The following is a 22795-nucleotide window of genomic DNA, read 5'->3' as shown; positions in this document are numbered from 1 at the left end:
AAAAGTGTGTGGGCATTCTTTGAAAATGTACGGGAGATGCATATCTGGTTTCTGGGTTGCATATCTGGGTTGGGAGCCCACTTTAAATGTAATGGCTGATGGGCGTACACATCACGAAAATTCCCACGCTTACTTGACCGTCAAACTGTCACCTCCAATCTACCTGTCAAATGTCCTGACGGTAAATAAATTGGTAAAACACAAGCATTTTATGGTATTTTGAAATTACTTTACTTATTTTAATATAATGTGCTTCTAAATGCATCTAAGAGAACCTAGCAAACCTGGGGACAGCAGGCGACAGCGCCCGCAATAAGCAACGATAGCTGGCGACAAGCCAGCTGTCGCCAAGAAACTCCGGATGATTTCTCAGCAACGTGCTGAGATCCACTACGATTATTGGAAGACTCCTCACGATCATGCCCGCAACACCCTGCGAACTGTCAGTCACCATAAAATTGCCTAAAGTGGGACAGGCCCTTTAAGTGCACCTGTACAATTCTGGCAATTCAGCCAAAGTGTTAAGAATTAATGGCAGTATCCTTTCCCAGGCCAACATTCCTCACTTGAAGACCCTACTTATACTCAGTCAATTGCATTGGGCAAGACATGTTTATATCTTGACAAACACCAGATACAAAAACCAACACATTATTCTGTGTCCGAAGAAGGGTCTTGACCCAAAACGTCACCTATTCCTTTTCCCTAGAGATGCTGCCTGAACTGTTGAGTTACTCCAGCTTTTTGTGTCTATCTTCGTATTGTCTTAGGATATGCTTATAAAAATCCTTTGGGAATTCTTACCAACTCCCGGTGGTCCCTGGCTTAGGCTGCTCAAAGTGGAAAAGGAGCATTTGAAAGGATATTGAGGACCTGGAAGCCTTGCATCAGGAGTTCATAAAAGCTTTGCATAAACAGGGTAGCACTGGTTCAAAAATTACCCACCTGGCACCAGCTGCTCTCTTTGTGGAAGGGCTGAATTTCCCCACATAAGCCTCATTACATACTCAGATACAAGTGTGAAACCAAAACAATTCAGAATGACTGCCTGAAAATAATATCCTACTTCAGTCTAACCCAAACCAAATAACTTTGTTAACTGCAGTTTATTTGGGTTTAGGTTTATCAGTTATGTGTACCCTTTGTTTTACATGCTATCAAAATATATAAAATTTCACGTTCACAAGTTATAGGAGAAGAATTAGGTCATTTGGACCATCGAGTCTATTCTGCTATTCAATCATGGCTGACCTCTGCCATTCAATCATGGCTGATCTCTGCCTCCAAATCCCATTTTCCTGCCTCCCCATAACCCTCGACACCCGTTCTAATCAAGAATTTGTCTATCTCTGCATTAAAAATATCCATCTACTTGGCCTCCACAGCCTTCTGTGGCAATGAGTTCCACAGATTAACTACCATCTGACTAAAAAAGATCCTCCTCGCCTCCTTTTTAAAAGAGCGGCCTTTAACTCTGAGGCTGTGACCTCTGGTCCTAGACTCTCCCACCAGTGGAAACATCCTTTCCACATCCACTCTATCTATGCCTTTCATTATTCTGCAAATTTCAATGAGGTCCCCCCTCAACCTTCTAGACTCCAGCGAATAGAGGCCCAGTGCTGACAAGCGTTCATCATATGCTAACCCACTCATTCCTGGAATCATTCTTGTAAACCTCCTCAGCATATCCTTCCTCAGATATACGTGGATATATACATGGATATTTATACATAGATATAATACAATCAGTTCAAACTCGTAAACAAATCTAAAATTATGGGTCGATGGTTCACCCTACCTTTAATTAAGCAAGTTAAATCCACAACTCTCAATTGGGACATGAACACAATCTTCACAATCAAATGCAATAGCAAGGGAGTCATTTTTCAAATGAGGATGTCAAAGAAAGATGCCAATTGCCCTCCCGGATGAATGTAATATATCCCATGTAATTATCAGGATTAAATTAAAACGTAGTCTCTCTCCATATCATGGCAAGTAGGCATTGCTTAACCAACCAAACAAACAGATTTATAGGATAATTTATTTCATTGTGTATTGGACCCAGAAGTAAATAAACCAGCTACTATCCTCTCAACAATAATAACTATATTTCAGAAATTTGTTATTTTTGCAATGTCCTGGAATGCTTCATTGGCAATATTCTATGTAGATACAAATCCTTCTTCCTATTTCACTTGTTGGACAACTTGAGGTCATGCAGCAACTCATTTTTAAAATAGAAGCTTGTACAAAATAAATTATTTACCTAACTGCAGGAAAGAATATTGAAAGCTCTATCTATGTTATCAGAATCTATAAACCAACGGATAGCCAAAGCCGTTCCATCCGGAGGGAGTCAACAGAAAACGGACATGTTGCTTCGATTCCTTCTCTTCTCCAGCATCTTTTGTGAGAGAGATCACTTAATCACAGTGCTCTCCAATGAATCTGATTATCCCTCAAGTTAAAGGTGGTCAGGGCTCATGAACATACAAATTGGGAGCAGATGTAGGGCACTCAGCGTATCACCTGCTCTATCATTTAATATCATGGCAGATCTGATTGTAACCTCAAATAAAAGAATCCAAAAGCAATTCTCAACATATTATGGATTAGGCCAAGAACAAGTGCCGATTCCTTCCATCCGATTCCTTCCATCAAACATTAATATTACTTGAAGTATTTTAAAATATTCATCTATTCAGAAAACTTTAAATTATATACAAATGGTCATGTACATGCCTCAGGCAAAAGCAATAGCAAGTGAAGGTGAAAATATCATTAGTCCTTTTCTGCTTCAGCTACAAGTCAAAAAACAATCATAGAGACATGTAATTATTTTTCCCTAATCAATACTGGATCACACAGCCCAAATTAGGTTTTTCAGCTCATCGTGCCAACTTTTGGAATGAGTTATTCAATTAGTCCTTTTCGGGTTATTTCTACTTCCTTGCATCTCCCACATTACCCTCTCACTACTGCACACTACCCCCTGCCCCCCCAACTCTTTAGTATTAAATACGTTCCTTTCAGCTATTCAATATAAAGCTACTCCCACCACCTATTCATACAATGCTCACAATGTCAGAAATGTGCATGAAAAAGAATTTTGAATACCTAAATGACTATCACAAATTTGCATCCTCTGGCTATTTATCCTTCAGTCTGGAGAAATACATTCACTCTGTTTCAACCTTTATAAAATATTTCCATAACCTTCACTGCAGAACAAGTGGTTTAAAGGTGACAAATGTCTATGACAATTTGGACATCATTTTAATTTGTTAGTATCCCCCCAACCTCCCCCTCTCCCCACACACAAAAAAAAAAAGACATCTCTGCTCTTGGTTAAATTAACAATCCAATCCAAATTAAATTGCACTTCTCTTGCCATCTCAGGTTAAGGTAATCTAATGCAAAGTATGTCAGTAATTGAAAATACGCCAATTAAATCTTTAAAAGTCTCTTTCAACTAACCTGAAATTCATCAGCATCTATTTCAAATTCAAAATTACACAAGTCTTAGGAGTTGTAAAGCTCCTCAATTTTAACTCCAGCACCTTTCTGACATTTAATTCCAAGTTTTGAATTACTGGACATTAAGCTCGTTTGACACATAAGTGCACTGAATTATGAGATGGCCATGTTTTGGAAAACAGTGGTTAATCTGACTATTTCAGGCAGAGAAAGAGTGAGGAGAGGAAAGAAAAAAACTAATAAATAGGACATAAGGGGGCGGTGGGAGAGACAAAGAGCACAAAGTAGCCCAAAATCATTGTGAAAACATTAGCAAAATTGGTTAAAAAGCTTTTATTTTAAAGAGTCTAACGGTAGAAAGATAGATGTGGACAAGCATTCAGTACTTCAAACCGGTTGCCTTTCTCCATTATCGTGGCTGATCAGCTATCTCAATACCATTCCTCTCTTTCAACATACTTTTTGATTCTCTTTTCATTTAGAAATGTAACTAGCTCCTTACATGCATTCTGTGACTAGGCCTTCAGGAGCAGTGTGGAGGATCTCCTGAAAACTTTTAAGGAGCAGGAGAGGAAGAGCAGCCTGTGCAACTTTTCAGAATGAAGATGGTCTCGACTCGAAACGTCACCCATTCCGACTCTCCAGAGATGCTGCCTGTCCCGCTGAGTTACTCCAGCATTTTGTGTCAATCCTAGTGAGTCTCCTCTACAGTCTACAGCGCTATCACTCATTTCCAATGGAATGGTAAACAAAACTGCACGCAGTACTCCAGCGTATTCCAAAGTATTCCAGTACTCCAAAGTATTCATTTTAAGACCTCACCTATACCTTCTGGGTCCATGCAGATTGCCTACATTATTACTCATGACCCCTACACTTTCCCTTGGTTAATCTCTTGCTTTTTATAGAAAGGCTTATAGAACACCTTCAGATATATCAGTGATTTTGCATGACCCCTCTTAGCCTTCCCAATTTTCCCAAAGCATTTCCTCATGACAGGCCTCCTCCATCATTAGTACCCTGTATCTGTCATTTGCTTCCTTTTTTCTTTATTCAATCCTCAATATTCCTCGACTAGCCAGGTTTTCTCTACTCGCGACACATGGTTTTCACCTACAGGAACATGCTAACCTTGAACTGATGCAGACTCGCCTGCCAGGAGAAGCATCCAGCATACATTTGCCAGGTTCTCCCTTGTGTTAATCAAATTGGCATTCCCCTGATTTAATACCGTTCAACTGGTCCAACCCCACCCTTCTTTGTAACCACTTTACAATGAGTGATGGTCACTATCACCAAAATGATCCTCACTGACACTCTCTACTTAATCAGTTACATTTGCCGAGCCAGGGTCCAGTAATGCTCTTTTCCTCATTGACCTATCGACATACTGTGTCAAGAGGTTCTCCTGGATACATCTCAAAAATTCAACCCCCACCAACTTTTAAAGGCTAAGGTCATTCTTAGCATTGGCGGGGAAACTGAAATCCTCTAGTGCAATGACCATTTTTAAAATAAAATCTCTACCATGATTGCCCACATATATCATATCATATATATACAGCCGGAAACAGGCCTTTTCGGCACTCCAAGTCCGTGCCGCCCAGCGATCCCCGTACATTAACACTATCCTACACCCCACTAGGGACAATTTTTACATTTACCCAGCCAATTAACCTACATACCCACATATTTCTTCCTCATTCTCCTATTGACTTTGCAATAGACCCCAGCAAAATAATGACATTCATTTTGTTTCTAATATCTACCCATATATTCCAATGTCAAATAACATCTTTAACTTTATTTCAATTCCAACTCAGCCAGAAATCAGTTGTGACCATACTGAAGAAGCAGAAGTTGGCCAACGAACAAGCAAAACCTCAACAGCAGGACAACCTCAAAGTAACCATTTCAGGCCAATAACGTTCAAACAAAAGATCAATGCCACTTGAAATACAAGGCACTCGATTGACCAATATACCAAGTTTATCAAAACGGCTTTAGGAAGACTTAACACATTCACAGCAAAGTGCACCAACTAGTCTCAGTTACCATATCTTCTCCATAGAAGATTCATAGCAATATAGTTTATATAACCGGTGAGTCAGTATTCTTGCACCACTTTTCCCTTTTCATTCTCTCAAAAACTTGTTAAAATTCTTTATTGTACCACATTTTCCTTTAAAGCAGCAAGTGACAATTACAACATCAGAACCACTGACTTGGAAAATTTACAGAACCCAACAAAACCAGAAAGCTCAATTAACATGTCTCGCCAATGTAGCAGAGAGATTAATGACCATCACTACTGGTGTTAATTTGGCTCTTGTAGTTACAAGATTCAGCAATTTCTTCACCCCTGTATCTCAATATCATTAGTCAGAATTTTAACACAGTGCCCAAAATCAAGCGCCACAAGCCAAACATTAATTGTATTAACAGTTCAAAGTTTTAAGGAATGAATGGATGGCTACAAATCTACAGTATCTGCCATAATGTTTAGGACAATGACCCATCATTTATTCATTTGCCCCTGTACTCCACAATTTGAGATCTGTAATAGAAAAACATTACATGTGGTTAAAGTGCACATTGTTAGATTTTAATAAAGGCCATTTTTATACATTTTGGTTTCGCCATGTAGAAATTACAACAGTGTTTATACATAGTCCCCCCATTTCAGGGCACCATAATGTTTGGGACACAACAATGTCATGTAAATGAAAGTTGTCATGTTTAGTATTTTGCTGCATATTCTTTGCATGCAATGACTGCTTGAAGTCTACGATTCATGGACATCACCAGTTGCTCGGTGTCTTCTCTGGTGATGCTCTGCCAGGCCTGTATTGCAGCCATCTTTAGCTTATGCTTGTTTTGGGGGCTAATCCCCTTCAGTTTTCTCTTCAGCATATAAAAGGCATGCTCAATTGGGTTCAGATCGGGTGATTGACTTGGCCACTCAAGAATTTACCATTTTTCAGCTTTGAAAAACTCCTTTGTTGCTTTAGCAGTATGTTTGGGATCATTGTATTGCTGTAGAATGAACTGTCGGCCAATGAGTTTTGAGGCATTTGTTTGAACTTGAGCAGATAGGATGTGTCTATACACTTCAGAAATCATTATGCTACTACCATCACCAGTTGTATCATCAATGAAGATAAGTGAGCCAGTACCTTCAGCAGCCATACATGCCCAGGCCACAACACCCCCACCACCGTGTTTCACAGATGAGGTGGTATGCTTTGGATCTTGGACAGTTCCTTCTCTCCTCCATACTTTGCTCTTGCCATCATTCTGATATAATAATAATAATAATGCATTACATTTATGTAAATTAATCTTCGTCTCATCTGTCCACAAGACCCTTTTCCAGAACTGTGGTTGCTCTTTTAAGTATTTCTTCACAAACTGTAACCTGGCCATCCTAGTTTTGCGGCTAACCAGTGGTTTGCATCTTGCAGTGTAGCTTCTGAATTTCTGTTCATGAAGTCTTCTGTGGACAGTGGTCATTGACAAAGCCACACCCGACACCTGAAGAGTGTTTCTCATCTGTCGGACAGGTGATTGGGGACTTTTCTTTATTATAGAGAGAATTTTTTTGTAATCAGCTGTGGAGGTCTTCCTTGGCTTGCCAGTCCCTTTGCGATTAGTAAGCTCACCAGTGCTCTTGTTCTTCTTAATGATGTTCCAAACAGTTAATTTTGGTAAGCCTCTGGTCTGGCTTATGTCTCTAAGTTTTATTCTTGTTTCTCAGTGTCATAATGGCTTCCATGACTTTCATTGGCACAACCTTTGATCCTCATGTTGATTAACAGCAATAAAAGTTTCCAAATGTGATGGAAAGACTGGAGGAAAGACTACGTGCTGGGAGCTCTCTTATACCTGCATTAAGGAGGCAATTAAACACACCTGAGCAATTACAAACACCTGTGAAGCCAAGTGTCCCAAACATTATGGTTCCTTTGAAATGGGGGGGACGATGTATAAAACACTGCTGTAATGATTACATGGTGAAACAAAAATGTATAAAAATACCCTTTAATAAAATCTGATAGTGTGCACATTAACCACGTGATTTTTTTCTATTACAAATCTCAAATTGTGGAGTACAGAGGCAAATAAATAAATGATGGGTCTTTGTCCCAAACATTATGGAGGGCACTGTATTATTTGGAACTGCATGGTCTATATTTCTGGGATAGAAAAATGCCTGAAGAAGCAACTGGGAGATTTAATAAACATAAGCAATGTAAAGTAGAGTGACATTCAAAGTTATGACAAAAATGTTAACTAACAAAGTTGACAGCATGACGGCTGCTGTTAAATGCTGTACTTTTTTAAATATACTGCTCTGTCTCTTCATTTGCGATATGCAAGCTTTAGCAACTAGAAACTGATATATTTTAAAGACAAAATAGATGAAGCAAGTTTAAAACTCCCACGTTCCAAACAGACAACGGAATCATTCAATTAAATTCTCGCAATTGATATTTAGACAAAATTACCTAAAACACTAATCTACTTCAAAATCAATTCAGTGCTCATCTTCTTTCTTGAAATATTTAGTCCAGAAACTAGAATTATCTCTTCAGGTATTAAATGGTTTGATTTTATTTTTAGTTTAAAAAAAAAAAATTAAATGAAGATTAACATACTTGGCGAGCTGTTTCTGCAGAGCTGCAGATCTAATGATGGAAGCTGGGATTAGGCAGAGTATCTTTTTTTTTTTACGAGTGAGACTGACACAATGGTGCCATGAATTTTCTATTGTCCTATAAAAACAACATACATCATCAGAATGAAAGCTCATCCGCCAAAATATTAACCCCAATGGTCACCAAAGATGCTGCCTGACCTATTGATTAATCCAAAATTTTATGCTTTAATTAAAAATAGACAGTTTGAAGAGAAGAGAAACTATAATGCTGCCAGAATTGTTTGATGAAACAACCAAATGTCAATTTAGCATTATATTCACAAGAGCTGCAATTTGTTAACTTTTAAATATGAGAGTAAAGAAATAGCAAGTAATCAATCCCTGATATTTTTATACATCTAATGTACAGAAAGTGCCCTGTTATATGGGCAGTGATCTGCAACAATAAATCAAAAAGATTAGGGCTCATGGGATCCAGGGCACGTTGATGAATTAGATCCAATATTGGCTTGGGGACAAGAGGCAGACACTGATGGTATTTTTGTAATTGGATGCCCGTGACCAGTGGTGTTAAAACGGATTGTGCTGGGACCCTTATTGTTTGTAATATATATGAATGAATTAGATGTGCATATAAGAGGCTTGATCAGTAAATTATAAGATGACGTGAAGATTCATGGGGTTGTTGACATTGTGGAGGGTAGTCTAGGTTAGAGGTGATACCAATGTGCTGATGAAATGGTTCCAATGAGGCTAGGAAATACACCATGAATGGTGGGGACCCTGTGAACCTTTGAGGAGCAGAGGGACCTTGGTAACAAGCCCAAAAGATCCTTGAGGGTGGCAGCATAGATAGATAATGCGCTTAAGAAGGCTTCTTTACTGGCCTTCATTAGTCGGCAATTGAAAGAAAGGGCAGGGAGATGATGCTTTATAAAACCAGAGTCAGACCTCTGGTGGTGGACTGCAGATCTGCTAACAATATTATAAGAAAAATGTGACGATACCAGAGGGTACAGAAGAGATTCGCCAGGCCTGTTTTCAAGCCATATGATGCAGTGACAAAAAATTAACTGCCTCAAGATGTTTCAAGCTGAGTTATATGCAGAGTCCACTGCACTATGCTGGGAATCAGTTTTTTTTTGAAGATGTCAATTCGCAACTGTTACATTATTCTCCAAAATGCAGTGCCTTATAAACAATGGCAACAGGTTTGGATCAAATTCATTTTCCATGGATTAGTGTATGATAGCATTCAAGATTTAATTATTTTGTTATCGCTTTTGTCCAAAACACAACACTTCCACTTCCTTTATACTTTGTATTTTTATACCTGGTTAACCTCTCCTTCAAGCCTCGGAGGTCGGATGCTGGAGAGATGAAGAGTCTTCTGTTCACCCGAATTTAACTTTGCCACCATGGCATCTGCATTTAAAATCTGCATAACCTGAAACAAAAATGTTATAAACAATTGAATTACTTCAACAGAATTGATCATTTTACTGCAATTGTCAGGATATATACTCCAAAATTGCTGATGCCTACACAAATTACCCTTATTCACACTGAAGTAAAGAAAAACAAATCTGTTGAAAGCACAATATTGTCCCACACACATTTAACACTTCCAAAGCCAATTGGAATCAAATAGTCCATTGGATTGGCTTTTCAGCTACCAAATACAGCTCAAAGTCAGAGGCATACAGCACAGAATCAGGTCCTGCAGCCCAACACATCCATGCCTGAACAATTCTGCCAGTATAAAATTGAAGACCCACCAAAATGTAAGTCCCCTTGGATATTAGATGTAATTTTTCTTAACCTTTTTGAATTGGAAACAAAATACCATAACATTAATAAACCATTGCTATTCAGAGCCTTTGGAAACTGTCAAACCCAACAAAATAGAAAAAAAATCAATTCTTGATCTATTCATATCATATCATATCATATATATACAGCGCGGAAACAGGCCTTTTCGGCCCACCAAGTCCGCACCGCCCAGCGATCCCCGTACATTAACACTATCCTACACCCACTAGGGACAATTTTTATATTTACCCAGCCAATTAACCTACATACCTGTACGTCTTTGGAGTATGGGAGGAAACCGAAGATCTCGGCGAAAACCCACACAGGTCACGGGGAGAACGTACAAACTCCTTACAGTGCAGCACCTGTAGTCAGGATCGAACCTGAGTCTCCGGCGCTGCATTCGCTGTAAAGCAGCAACTCTACCGCTGCGCTACCGTGCCGCCCTTGTTATTGTTGCTGAATATCAAACATCTCTCCCAAATCAAATCAGTAAAGCATAGACAAGTGTGTAAACAACTGCAGACATTAAACACCTTTAATTAAAATCCAAAACACAGCAGTGGTGCTTTTGAGCAGTAGGCAGCTTCGGTGGAGTGAACATTAAAGGTAATATCTCAGGTAAATGACGCTTCATCAAATTTAATAGCAGGCTTCTTGAGCCCACATTTACGTCATAAACATAGCTTTGTTTATCCGTTATTGCCGATTGTCTGCTATAACCATGTAAGGTATTATTATTGTATGCTGTTGAAACTTAGAACTACAGATGATGGTTAATGCACAAAAGGATGCAAAGTGCTGGAGTAATTCAGCAGATGAAGCAGCATGTCTCGAGAACATGGACAGGTGATATCAGGACCCTTCTTCCAACTGATTCAGTCTGCTGAGTTAGTCCAGTACTTTATGTTGGTCCCCTTTAAAACTAGGCGCTGATGCCACTGGTCTGCACCAGCAAACCATTCTTCACCAGCTGCTGCAGATGTTGTGGCGGTTCACAATGTTGCCCTGCCGACAGTGCTTTCTTCAGGCCGCCGCCGCCACCGAAAGGACAGGCTCGGTCACCGTCACGCTCCCTCCCCTTTCACCTGCTTCCCCTTCTTCCTCTCGGCTGTCACATCATCCCCTCCGCTGCTGCCTCCTCTTCCTCCCCCGCAGTCACCGACATCCAAGGTGGAGTATGTCAACGACTCCAGGGGAGAAGTGGCAGAGTGGACAGAGAAACAGGAGGAGGCGGCGGCAGTGATGGAGCAGCTGTGTGGGTAAAACAACTGGAGGAGGAGGAGGCAGCAGTGGGAGAATACACAAAGTGACAGGAAGAAACAGCAGCTGGTGAGAGGGGAGGGAGCCCCACAGTGACCAAGTGTGTCTTGTCGGTGGCAGCCATCTGAAGAAAGCTGTCCCCATGGGCTACAATGCGAGCCACAACAGCCGCGGCAATCGGACTGTATGGTGGGTGAAGAATGGCCCACTGGTCCACCTTGCAAGCCAGGGTTCTGAAGCCAGGGCTGTAATTGTCGGGGAAGCTAAGGTGGGTGTTATTGGCAGGTCTGCCCGCTATAACCTAAATCCTTTATAAAGGGGTCAGTTAAAACAAGGGTTTTCTGTAATAATTAACGCTCACTGAGGCGTCTGAAGAAGGGTCTCGACCCGAAACGTCACCCATTCCTTCTCTCCAAGATGCTGCCTGTCCCGCTGAGTTACTCCAGCATTTTGTGTGTACACCAAGTATGGAACTGTACAACCCAGCAGAAAAAGGCACAGTGAAGTGCAAAAGTTAGAAACCATCATTCATGACAGGAATTGTTTTTTAACATGGAAAATTCATAACTGACTTGAATTTAATGTAACACTTTAACTTGAACAATTATTTCTTTCAGCCATTAGCAAAATGTTTCAAAGCAAGAAAGTCCACTTTGTATGTCAAGGCTGAAGCAATTTACACAATTTTCCTAAAATGCAGAAAACCTTGTCAATGTAAGTTGGAAAAATACATAATGAACTTCCAAGGTTACCGTTATTAACTAATCTATATTATCAAATGCATTTTACATTTTAAAAAGTGGAAATTTGCTGATAGGAAAGCTTTGAAAAATACATTTAGTGTTTGGAATAGTAACTCCAATGAATTATTCTTAAGTCACTAACTTGAATTCTGCAGCATGAAACTGCTTGCCCAGTACTCCAAATCAATCGCCTCAAAATACATAGCACTATTTAATTAATGACAGACCTGTACCAAATTCAAATCACTCTTCCAGTATACGAATTTGGAACAATGATGAGGTACCTGTGATTTTTAATGGCCTTTTGCAGAATTAAACTGAAAATAATGTACTTGAAAACATTTACATTCACAGATATAACTTAAGATCTTGAAATGGCGTATTTAATCATTCCGATTCCATTGAATTCATGAGAAAACTTCTGCTCCAGATCAGATTCATCGCTATTAGTAACAGAAATAGAAGAAGAGTACAATGTGGTCAGAGGAATGGATATAGGTGGAAAGGACAGGATGGGAAGGGAGAACTGGGTGCGCATCCAGGTGGGGAAGGAAGAAACCACTGTTCATACCATTTGGGTGCAAGTAACTAGAGCGGAATACGAGATGCTGTTCCTCCAGTTTGTATGGACTCACTTGGGCAATGGAGGAGGCCCAGGACAGAAAGGTCAGTATGGGAATGGGAAGAGGAGTTAAATGGTTAGTAACCAGGAGATCCAGCACGCACATGTGTTCGGCGACACAGTTGCCTAGTCTACGCTTGGTCTTGCCAATGTAAAGGAAGCTGTAAAGGAGGCCAAATGTAAAGAGTACCAAATGCAGTACATGGGATTAGAGGATGTGCATGTGAACCTGTCTCACCTGAAAAGGCTTCTAGGGACCCTGAATGCAAGGGAGTAAGTAGAGGTACAGGCATTACATCTCCTGTGATTGCAAGGGAAAGTGTCTGGGAAGGGTGGAGTTTGGGTGGGAAAGAATGAGTGAAAAGGAAACAACTTGTAGACAAAATGAAGCATGTTCCTTCAAAACCAAATATTGTTAAAATTCAGGTCAGCATCAATGATTAGAGAAAGTGTTAACACTTCAGCTAGGTGACCTTCCATCGGTGTGGCAATCTTCAATGTTTTTGATTACTCTTGAAAACAGCTTGCACGCGAACTGAACTAAGGAAGCAAAGTACCAGTTGGGCACATAATTTATTCAAAAACACAATATGCATGTCCTGAATCCATTTCCAGAGGCTTTTTGCCAAGAACACTTCACTTATATATAAATGTGAATTACTCGGATTCCAGAAATTTAATTCCCCCTTATGTTCCAGAATCTAGAGAAAACGGTTTCAAAATTTTTAATGATGTATGCCCCCTTCTCTTCCCAACCCTATTTAACCTTGAAGTTCTACACTTTCAGTGTTTCATTTATTCTTGAAGCATAGGAGTTGCTGGCATCTGTTATTGATGAACACCATCAACATGGCATTCACAGGGTGCCACAGTACATGTTACAAGCCAGTACACAATGCAGCAATGGCAATCTATTGGTGGAAGCAATGAGCAAAGCTGTGTTAAGCATTGTGTTAAGTTGGATCCTGTTTCTACCAATGGTAACTTTCAGGATCTTTAGTATGAGGAAATTCACCCATGTTAATACAATTAAATATCATAAAAATGGTCAGTCCCATTTAAGCCGGTCATTGCCAGTCCCATTTCCCGGAGTCTGAACACTGTCCATGTTTTGCAAAAACGCAGGCATCAGCCGCCTCAGTACTTGAGGAATTGTATGCAAAGCTGTACACCTCAGTTCCATCCAAGTTCAAATATACTTTTAATAATGAGAACCAAAATGATATATTGTTCTCAAATTGACATTTTAGTAAGCCTTATACATTTTCGTTCCTCCTTCACTCCAACCCTCTCCAGCTATTGTTTTCAATGGCACCACAAAGGTTGTTACAGGTGTGACACAAATGGAAAACAATCATCTAAGCTTATGCACCAGTTGCAGTAGACACTTGGCAGCCTATCAAGACCATTTTGATAGCACCTCTCAAGTTGTTGTGATAAATGGAATGCCAGCAATACCAGTGTCTCAAGAATAAACATGTGAAGTGTGCAACTCAAAATTAAACTGGATAATGTCAGGGGAGGATATTTTATCGGAAAAAATGGCGGCGCAACGTAGTACTGTTTAGATTATGGAAAATGTGCGGAAAAAGACCTTTTCAAAGATCACTGTTGATCTGAGTAACAGCATATTCTGAGACCAAATAATGAAAGTGGAGGTTGACATGGTGTCAAAATTACAAAAAAAAGAAGTTGATCTGAAAATGTTGATCTAAGTAAAATGGCAAAATCTCCACTTCTTTGAAATACCCCCAACCACATTATTTCAAAGGTAACCCCTCATGATCTTGGATCTTTCTAATCTATTATCAACAACACCCAGCTAAAGTAATTCCCCAATAAATTGGTTTGCACAGCAGCTTGCATCAACAGCAACATTAGATTGGAACTGGTGCTCACTGCCAGTGGGACGCTCCGCAAATTACTCTCTTTTTTTATTCTGTTGACAGTAACTAATCAACTTGATACCCACGGGTTTTAAACTCAAGTAACGCATGGCAATCAATCAGGTGTATGTATTCTAATGAAAAGACCTGACATTAGATGGAATTCATCATCAAGTCCAGGAGTTTAAAAAAAAAAAAATTTGCACAAGTGTTCCAGTTGCCGAGGGGGAAGAAAGCCCTACAGAAAGAGAGACTGCATTTGCCATCAAAGTGTACCGGGACACATGGAGAATGTTTATAAAGAGTCCAAGCACTGCTGTTCTGAGCCAAAGATAATTTCTTCCAGCAAACAAAGCAGTAATACCCAAGCTGTTTATTGTATCTATTTCAAACAAGTTCAGAACAACCAGTGCCAATTCTGTACATCCTTTCATCAAGATTTTAGCTTTCTTCATGTATAGCAGGGGCAACACAATTGAAATCTATCAACCAGACAGTTGTATTAGAGATCTTTATTCACACAGCTTATTATTTGGTGCCAGTTGCCATATACATTTGCAGGAAGAGAGCCTAATTTGCTATGTGTCCGATATGTGGCAATATCCATATCTCACATGGATCCCGTTTAGAACCCTCCAAGTCTAGCCAGAGTTGAATAAGTTCCTTGGTATGGACAGTGATCTTGGTCCAGGTTTTACTCGTCCATTATCACCGTTTAAAATGGATGCAAGAACTAAAGGACCAGAAAGTATTCCTCGGAGCCATGCAATAACGAGCGTCGAGGACAGAGTGAAAGGTACCAGATGGCATCTAATGGAATGGGAGTTGAGGATTACCACTTGCACAGAATCTGATTTTCATAGGTGTGAAAAAGGGTGCAATTCAACAGCATGAGAAACCATCATTGGTAGTCCTCATACATGGCAGAGTTCAATAAGGTTTATATGGTCACGATGGACCACAGTATTCAATAGTGGAGTACACCAGTTACAGGGCACAGGATATGGAAACCCATGTTAGCAACCCAGATAGTGGATGCAAGTTTCAGAACAATAATCCATGCTTTCATCTTAATTGAAACTGTTTGAAGATGGATGCAAATGGTGGGAGCTCAGAATCAGTTATAGAGCAGAAACAGGCTCTTCAGCCCATCCTACCAACCATATCAATCTATACTAATCCATTTACCAGAACCTGGGCTGTAGCCTTCTATGCCTTAGTGATTCAAGTGCAAGTCTGCATATCACATAAACGTTGAGAGCCTCTGCATCCGCCACTATTTCAGCCAGTACTTTCCTAATTCCAACCAGCCTCCTGGTGAAACCATTTCTTCCTTTTATGCCCTCTAAACCTCACTTTTGATATATCTATGCCCTCTGGTTATATATACTTCTGCTCTGGGGAAATATTTCCTATCATCCTCATAATTTTGTACCTCTATCAAAACCCCTCCACAGCAAGAAAAAACAAATCCAGCCTATTGAGGCTCTCCTCATAAATGAGACACTCCATCCCAAGAAACATCCAGGTGAATCTTCTCTGCAACGTCTCCAGAGCAATCACATCCTTTCTATATTTATAGCAACCAAAACGGCACACAATATTCCACATATGGTCCCACAAATGTGTTATGAATCTGTACCATAACTTCCTTCCTCGTGTATTCAATCAGCCGATTAACATCCTTTATATCAGCCGACCAACCTGTGCAGCCACCTTCAGGATCTATGGACTTGTACATCCATGTCCCTCTGCTCCTCTTCATTCCAAGGGCCCTAACATTTCTCATGTATGATATACCCTTATTTGATTTTGCAAGATGCATCACTTTGTACCCAAGGTTAAATTCCATCTGCCACTGGTTTGCCAACGGATCAGCTCATCAATATCTTTCTATAGCCTCAAGGTATCCTCCTCGATATTTACAACACAACCAATCTTTGTATCATTTGTCGAGTTACTCCATAGATGCTGGTCTCAGATCATGACAAGCTTTCTATCTACAGAAGATGATGTTAAATGTGCGGTTAAGAGAGGGTTGGCGAGGTCAAATCCAGTACTCATAACTCATAACTCAACACTACAGCTTGGCTTACTGTCAAGAATGTCCTACAGGTTTTTGCCTGCAGCCAAAAGGCCATAGTGTCTGCATAGGTAAATTGTCTCTACTTTACATAGATGTTGAACCAAATGGCCCTCCATTAAGATTGTTTTGTTTACAGTTCAGACACAAGCCCACATTCAAGGTCAACGAATGCAGCCAACTTTGAGAGTAAGGTGGAATATGCCCTCTGTGCTCATTATCAACATGAAGATTTTGTTGCTATGAGTTCATTGGGTTTAACATTTGGCTTCTCAGAGGAGAGAAGCATCAAATTGACCAAATCTTCAACGAATAAGCTAAACCATTAATCTACAGGGTACGCAGAATAATAATTCAGGCAATAGCTCTTCAGGTCATCAATCAGTTTAATCAGTGAAGTTAATGGGAAAACATGAGATCATGCACTTCACTAAGTGGAATCAAAAAGCAGACCTTAATCAAAATGGAGCGGAATTGAGGAAATGCATCAAATACAGAAATCTACATGTTCTTATGCGTGATTCTTAAAAGTAAACTTACAGCTATAGCAAATAGTTAGGGAGGCAAATTGCATTTTGACCTTTGTCGCAAAGGGGTTGGAGTTTAGAAATAGAATTGTCACAATTTTGCGGGTTGTTGGCAAGGCCACACTGAGAGTACTGCATACAGATTTGGTCTTGTTAAAGAAAAAGGATATATTAACTTTGGAACCTGTTCAGAAGCATTCACTTGCCTAATTCATGGGCTGAGTGAGTGAGTGTGTGTGTTAGGAACAGCTTTGAAATTTAGACAAACAAGGAGTGATCTCTCTTGGTTTGGTTTAGAGATACAGCATGGAATCAGGCTCTTCGGCCCACCGTGACCATCAATCACCCCTTCCCACTAGTTCTATGTTATCCTACTTTCTCATCTATTTGCTACACATTTGAGGCAATTCACTGAGGCCAATTAACTACAAACCCACATGTCTGGAGTAGGGGAGTAAACCGGAGCACCCAGAAGAAACCCACCTGTCACAGGGAGAACGTCCAAGCTCCACACAGACAGCACCTGCGGTCAGGATTGAACCCAGGTCTTTGGTATTGTGAGGCAGCAGTTCTACCAGCTGCAAAGCTGTGCTGCCCTTGAAACCATAGAACGTCCTAGGAGGACATGCAAGATATTTCCACCAATGGGAGAGATGAGAAAAGACTGCAAGGGAGTGGTCTTTTAAAACAAATGCAGATATTTCTTCTTGAAGATACCAGCAAATCTCTAGAATTCTCTGCCCAAAAGGGTTCTAAGGGTTATATCACCGAGGTATTTAACAGGAAGGTTGATACATTTTTGCAAGATCATGGTATTGAGACCCCTTAGGGGGTTTATACTAAGTCTATACTGAATACTAAGTCTTTACTCAAACCTGAAGGGTCTCGACCCAAAACTTCACCCATTCCTCTCTCTAGGGATGCTGCCTGTCCCGCTGAGTTACTCCTGCATTTTGTGTCTACCTACGATTTAAACCAGCATCTGCAGTTCTTTCCTACACTTTACTCAAACCTAGTCTATACTCAATACTAGTCAATACTCTATACTAAGGGGTCTCAATATCCTAGTGAAGAAACCTGGTGCAAATCAGTCATTTGGGTATTGACTAGGTAGGGAGGCTTACTCCTATTTTCCCATGTTCTCATGTTTCAGGATGGCATTAGCAATTATTCCTTGCTAGATTTATGGAATATCATGATAGCTTTAATACCTAAAATCATCAATGTATAATGAAATATCAATAGATCTCCCATCAACACAACTTCGAGGCTATCACGGAATTCAGTACAGCACAATTTATATGGCATAAACAAAGACAAATTGTGCAAAACATCTAAAACCTTTCATGCTTCCAAATCATGGTTTGCCTCCAGAGAGTTTCCCCAAGAGTCTACCAAGTCAGCAAAAAATGAAAATTTGGTAAATTCTAATTCAACAGAACATGGCAGCTTATAACCCAAATGTTGGAATCATAGAGCATAGACCAAGTCCTTCATCTCAACACATTCATCCTAACCTTAATGCCCCATATTCCTGTGCTTGGCCCATATCAATAGACAATAGACAATAGGTGCAGGAGTAGGCCATTCAGCCCTTCGAGCCAGCACCGCCATTCAATGCGATCATGGCTGATCACTCTCAATCAGTACCCCGTTCCTGCCTTCTCCCCATACCCCCTCACTCCGCTATCCTTAAGAGCTCTATCCAGCTCTCTCTTGAAAGCATCCAACGAACTGGCCTCTACTGCCTTCTGAGGCAGAGAATTCCACACCTTCACCACTCTGACTGAAAAAGTTCTTCCTCATCTCCGTTCTAAATGGCCTACCCCTTATTCTTAAACTGTGGCCCCTTGTTCTGGACTCCCCCAACATTGGGAACATGTTTCCTGCCTCTAATGTGTCCAATCCCCTAATTATCCCCAGGCGGCACGGTAGCGCAGCGGTAGAGTTGCTGCTTTACAGCGAATGCAGCGCCGGAGACACAGGTTCGATCCTGACTACGGGTGCTGCACTGTAAGGAGTTTGTACGTTCTCCCCGTGACCTGCGTGGGTTTTCTCCGAGATCTTCGGTTTCCTCCCACACTCCAAAGACGTACAGGTATGTAGGTTAATTGGCTGGGTAAATGTAAAAATTGTCCCTAGTGGGTGTAGGATAGTGTTAATATACGGGGATCACTGGGCGGCACGGACTTGGAGGGCCGAAAAGGCCTGTTTCCGGCTGTAGATATATGATATCTTATATGTTTCAATAAGATCCCCCCTCATCCTTCTAAATTCCAGTGTATACAAGCCCAATCGCTCCAGCCTTTCAACATACGACAGTCCCGCCATTCCGGGAATTAACCTAGTGAACCTACGCTGCACGCCCTCCATAGCAAGAATATCCTTCCTCAAATTTGGAGACCAAAACTGTACACAGTACTCCAGGTGCGGTCTCACCAGGGCCCGGTACAACTGTAGAAGGACCTCTTTGCTCCTATACTCAACTCCTCTTGTTATGAAGGCCAACATTCCATTGGCTTTCTTCACTGCCTGCTGTACCTGCATGCTTCCTTTCATTGACAGATGCACCAGGACACCCAGATCTCGTTGAACTCCCCCTCCTCCTAACTTGACACCATTCAGATAATAATCTGCCTTTCTATTCTTACTTCCAAAGTGAATAACCTCGCACTTATCTACATTAAACTGCATCTGCCATGTATCCGCCCACTCACACAACCTGTCCAAGTCACCCTGCAGCCTTATTGCATCTTCCTCACAATTCACACTACCCCCCAGCTTAGTATCATCTGCAAATTTGCTAATGGTACTTTTAATCCCTTCGTCTAAGTCATTAATGTGTATCGTAAATAGCTGGGGGCCCAGCACCGAACCTTGCGGTACCCCACTGGTCACTGCCTGCCATTCCGAAAGGGACCCATTTATCCCCACTCTTTGCTTTCTGTCTGTCAACCAATTTTCTATCCATGTCAGTACCCTTCCCTATGCATGCATCTAATCCAATGTCTTTTAAATGTTGTTATTGTACCTACTTAGATAATAATTCTCTCCCAACACCCATGTTGTAACAAGGATGCCTCCATAGGTTTTTTTGGTGCCCTCTGAGATATGCGTAGAACAAATGTTTGGACAAGTTCACATCAGTAAAGGTTAGATAAATGCTGCTGCTCAAGCAAGCAGAAAACTGCTGCAACCAAGAGAGGATAGAGTTAACATTCCAATCAATGCTGCCAACAGCTACCGTTTTTAATTCAGTTTAATAAAAATTCAAGACAATATTGGATTCGTTATTTCAACTAAAGAAACTGAATGCGAAGATTCATGCGGTATCATGCTACATTTGGGAACCTAAATGTTTAGCGACCTAAATATTCACAAAAATTCACAAATGTGTTTCAAGACTTTTCCAGACTTAAATGATAATGCCTGTGTAATGAGGCATTTTTAATATCCACTCATGCAACGCAATCCATCCAGCGCTGAAGGGCGGGATAGCTGAAAGACTTGGTGATAAATGGTTGATACTAAAAGCATTAAAATTTAGAAACAAAATAGACACAAAATATTCCACAAGTGAAAAATACTGTAGATGTTGGGAGACCTAAAAACGAAACAGAAAATGCTGGAAATAGTTTGTCAATTAAATACCAATATGTGTTAAAAGCCATCTCAGAATTTAATATTTACCCCAATACTTGACTCAAATTACACATAATACCACTTTCAGCCAATTCCCATGTTCCTAGTGTCAAGAGGGGGAGAGGGTGCTGTACCAATGCAGGAGTGGTTTGGGCCCAAAGGGTCCACTTGGTCTAGTAGCTTATCAGACGGCCAGGTCATTAGACAATAATAGACAATAGGTGCAGGAGGAGGCCATTCGGCCCTTCGAGACAGCACCGCCATTCAATGTGATCATGGCTGATCATTCTCAATCGGTACCCCGTTCCTGCCTTCTCCCCATACCCCCTGACTCCGCTATCCTTAAGAGCTCTATCTAGCTCTCTCTTGAATGCATTCAGAGAATTGGCCTCCACTGCTTTCTGAGACAGAGAATTCCACAGATTCACAACTCTGACTGAAAAAGTTTTTCATCATCTCAGTTCTAAATGGCCTACCCCTTATTCTTAAACTGTGGCCTCACTCTTAAACTGTGGTATTCACTCAAGGAGGGGCTCAAAAATAATAGCAGATTCACACTGAGCCACTGGCCAATGCTTTACTTGGGCTTGGAGTCACATGGATGCAGGAGGAATGAGGATTTTTTAATGTCTATTTTCCAAAGACAACCTCAGATTCAGGAAATACCAAGCTGATTTGATGACAGGAAAATCAAGGGAACGCTAAAATAGAATTACCTTGGCAGTAACACTCAAAACATTCGTTGTCAGGACTGGCAAAACTAAGGTGGCGGCACTGTGGCGCAGCGGATGAGTTGCTGCCTTACAACGCCAGAGACCCGGGTTTTACCTGACAACAGGTACTTGTCTGTATGAATTTTGTGCTTTCTCCCCATGACCTGCGTGGGTTTTCTCCAGGACCTTCGGTTTTCCCCACACTCCCAAGACGTTCAAGTTTCTAGGCTAATTGGCTTGGTATAATTGTAAATTGTCCCTAGTTTGTGTAGGATAGTGTAAGTGTGTGGGGATCATTGGCGACACGGACTTGGTGAGCCGAAGAGCCTGTTTCTGCACTGTATCTGTAAACTAAACTATAGTACATAAATATGGCCAATCTATTTAAATATATCAAGGGTAATAATAACATTGTTTGACTGAAATCACATACCTGGGTTTTAAAGAAAAGTTTATATTTTATGATGGAGGTCAGGAAAGTGATAGGCAGACAATGGGCTGTTTAAGGAACTAGCTATAATCACAAAATTAGCCTGTAACCACTGATGGGGATTGGCGCACCATGATTATTAGCGGAATTTAAGTTAAGCCTATTGCTTTAAAAAAATATATGAACAGGATAGAGGGATTGAAAAAAAAATGCTTGCAATTTTTATGATACTCAGATCTGTGTGGAGATTTAAGATCCATCTTTTTCATCCAGTTATCACATTCATCTAGATGGCATGGGCAAAAGGTTATAGCTTTTGATGATTAGAAACAAGAGTCATGAATGTGACAAGCCACCAGATAAGAGCTAAGAGATTTAGATTTATAGTAAATAAATCATAAGGTTCACAAATTGTGCACCAGGGTCGTAGCAAAAAAAAACAAAAAACATTATTGGCAACATCCAAAATAAACATGTGAAGCCCTGGAAGCAGTCAGGATGGTCACCTGATGTGTAATTTTTTTAAAAGTCAAAGTGCTGGAGTATCTCAGCGGGTCAGGCAGCATCTCTGGGGAACATAGATAGGTAATGTTTCGGGTCAGAACCCATCTTTAGAATTGGAAATATAATGTGGTTTCAGTTATCACAAAAGGACATCTTTTGATACTAAACTACAGACCAAAAAGAACTGAAATAAAATAATTAATCTGATCTATTTGGAAAAGACTTTAGTTTGAAAGAAAGTCAAATTAATGGGTCATGCATGCAAGATACAGAAGCACAAATATCAGAAATTGCATAAACACTCAGCAGATCAGACAACATATATGGAAAGAAAAAAAGAGTTGACGGGAAAACACAATGCTCTGGGGATAAAGATGGCCACAATCTGCTGTGAATACCAATAATGATCACCTGTTTCTCTTTCCAGAGA

General features: G+C 40.5%; 1 protein-coding gene across 1 annotated transcript in view; it reads right to left on the bottom strand.

Annotated features, from left to right (window-relative positions):
• Positions 1–22795, bottom strand: part of snd1 (staphylococcal nuclease and tudor domain containing 1) — a 734850-nt gene that overhangs the window by 658914 nt on the left and 53141 nt on the right. The window contains exon 10 of the mRNA XM_078419593.1: positions 9474–9587. Coding sequence (XP_078275719.1) covers positions 9474–9587 — 114 coding nt within the window. The remainder of the gene's footprint in view (positions 1–9473; positions 9588–22795) is intronic.

Source organism: Rhinoraja longicauda, chromosome 23 (assembly GCF_053455715.1).
Source record: "Rhinoraja longicauda isolate Sanriku21f chromosome 23, sRhiLon1.1, whole genome shotgun sequence".
Taxonomy (NCBI): domain Eukaryota; kingdom Metazoa; phylum Chordata; class Chondrichthyes; order Rajiformes; family Arhynchobatidae; genus Rhinoraja; species Rhinoraja longicauda.
The sequence above is the reverse complement of the archived record's forward strand: the minus strand, read 5'-3'. Positions and strand labels throughout refer to the sequence as shown.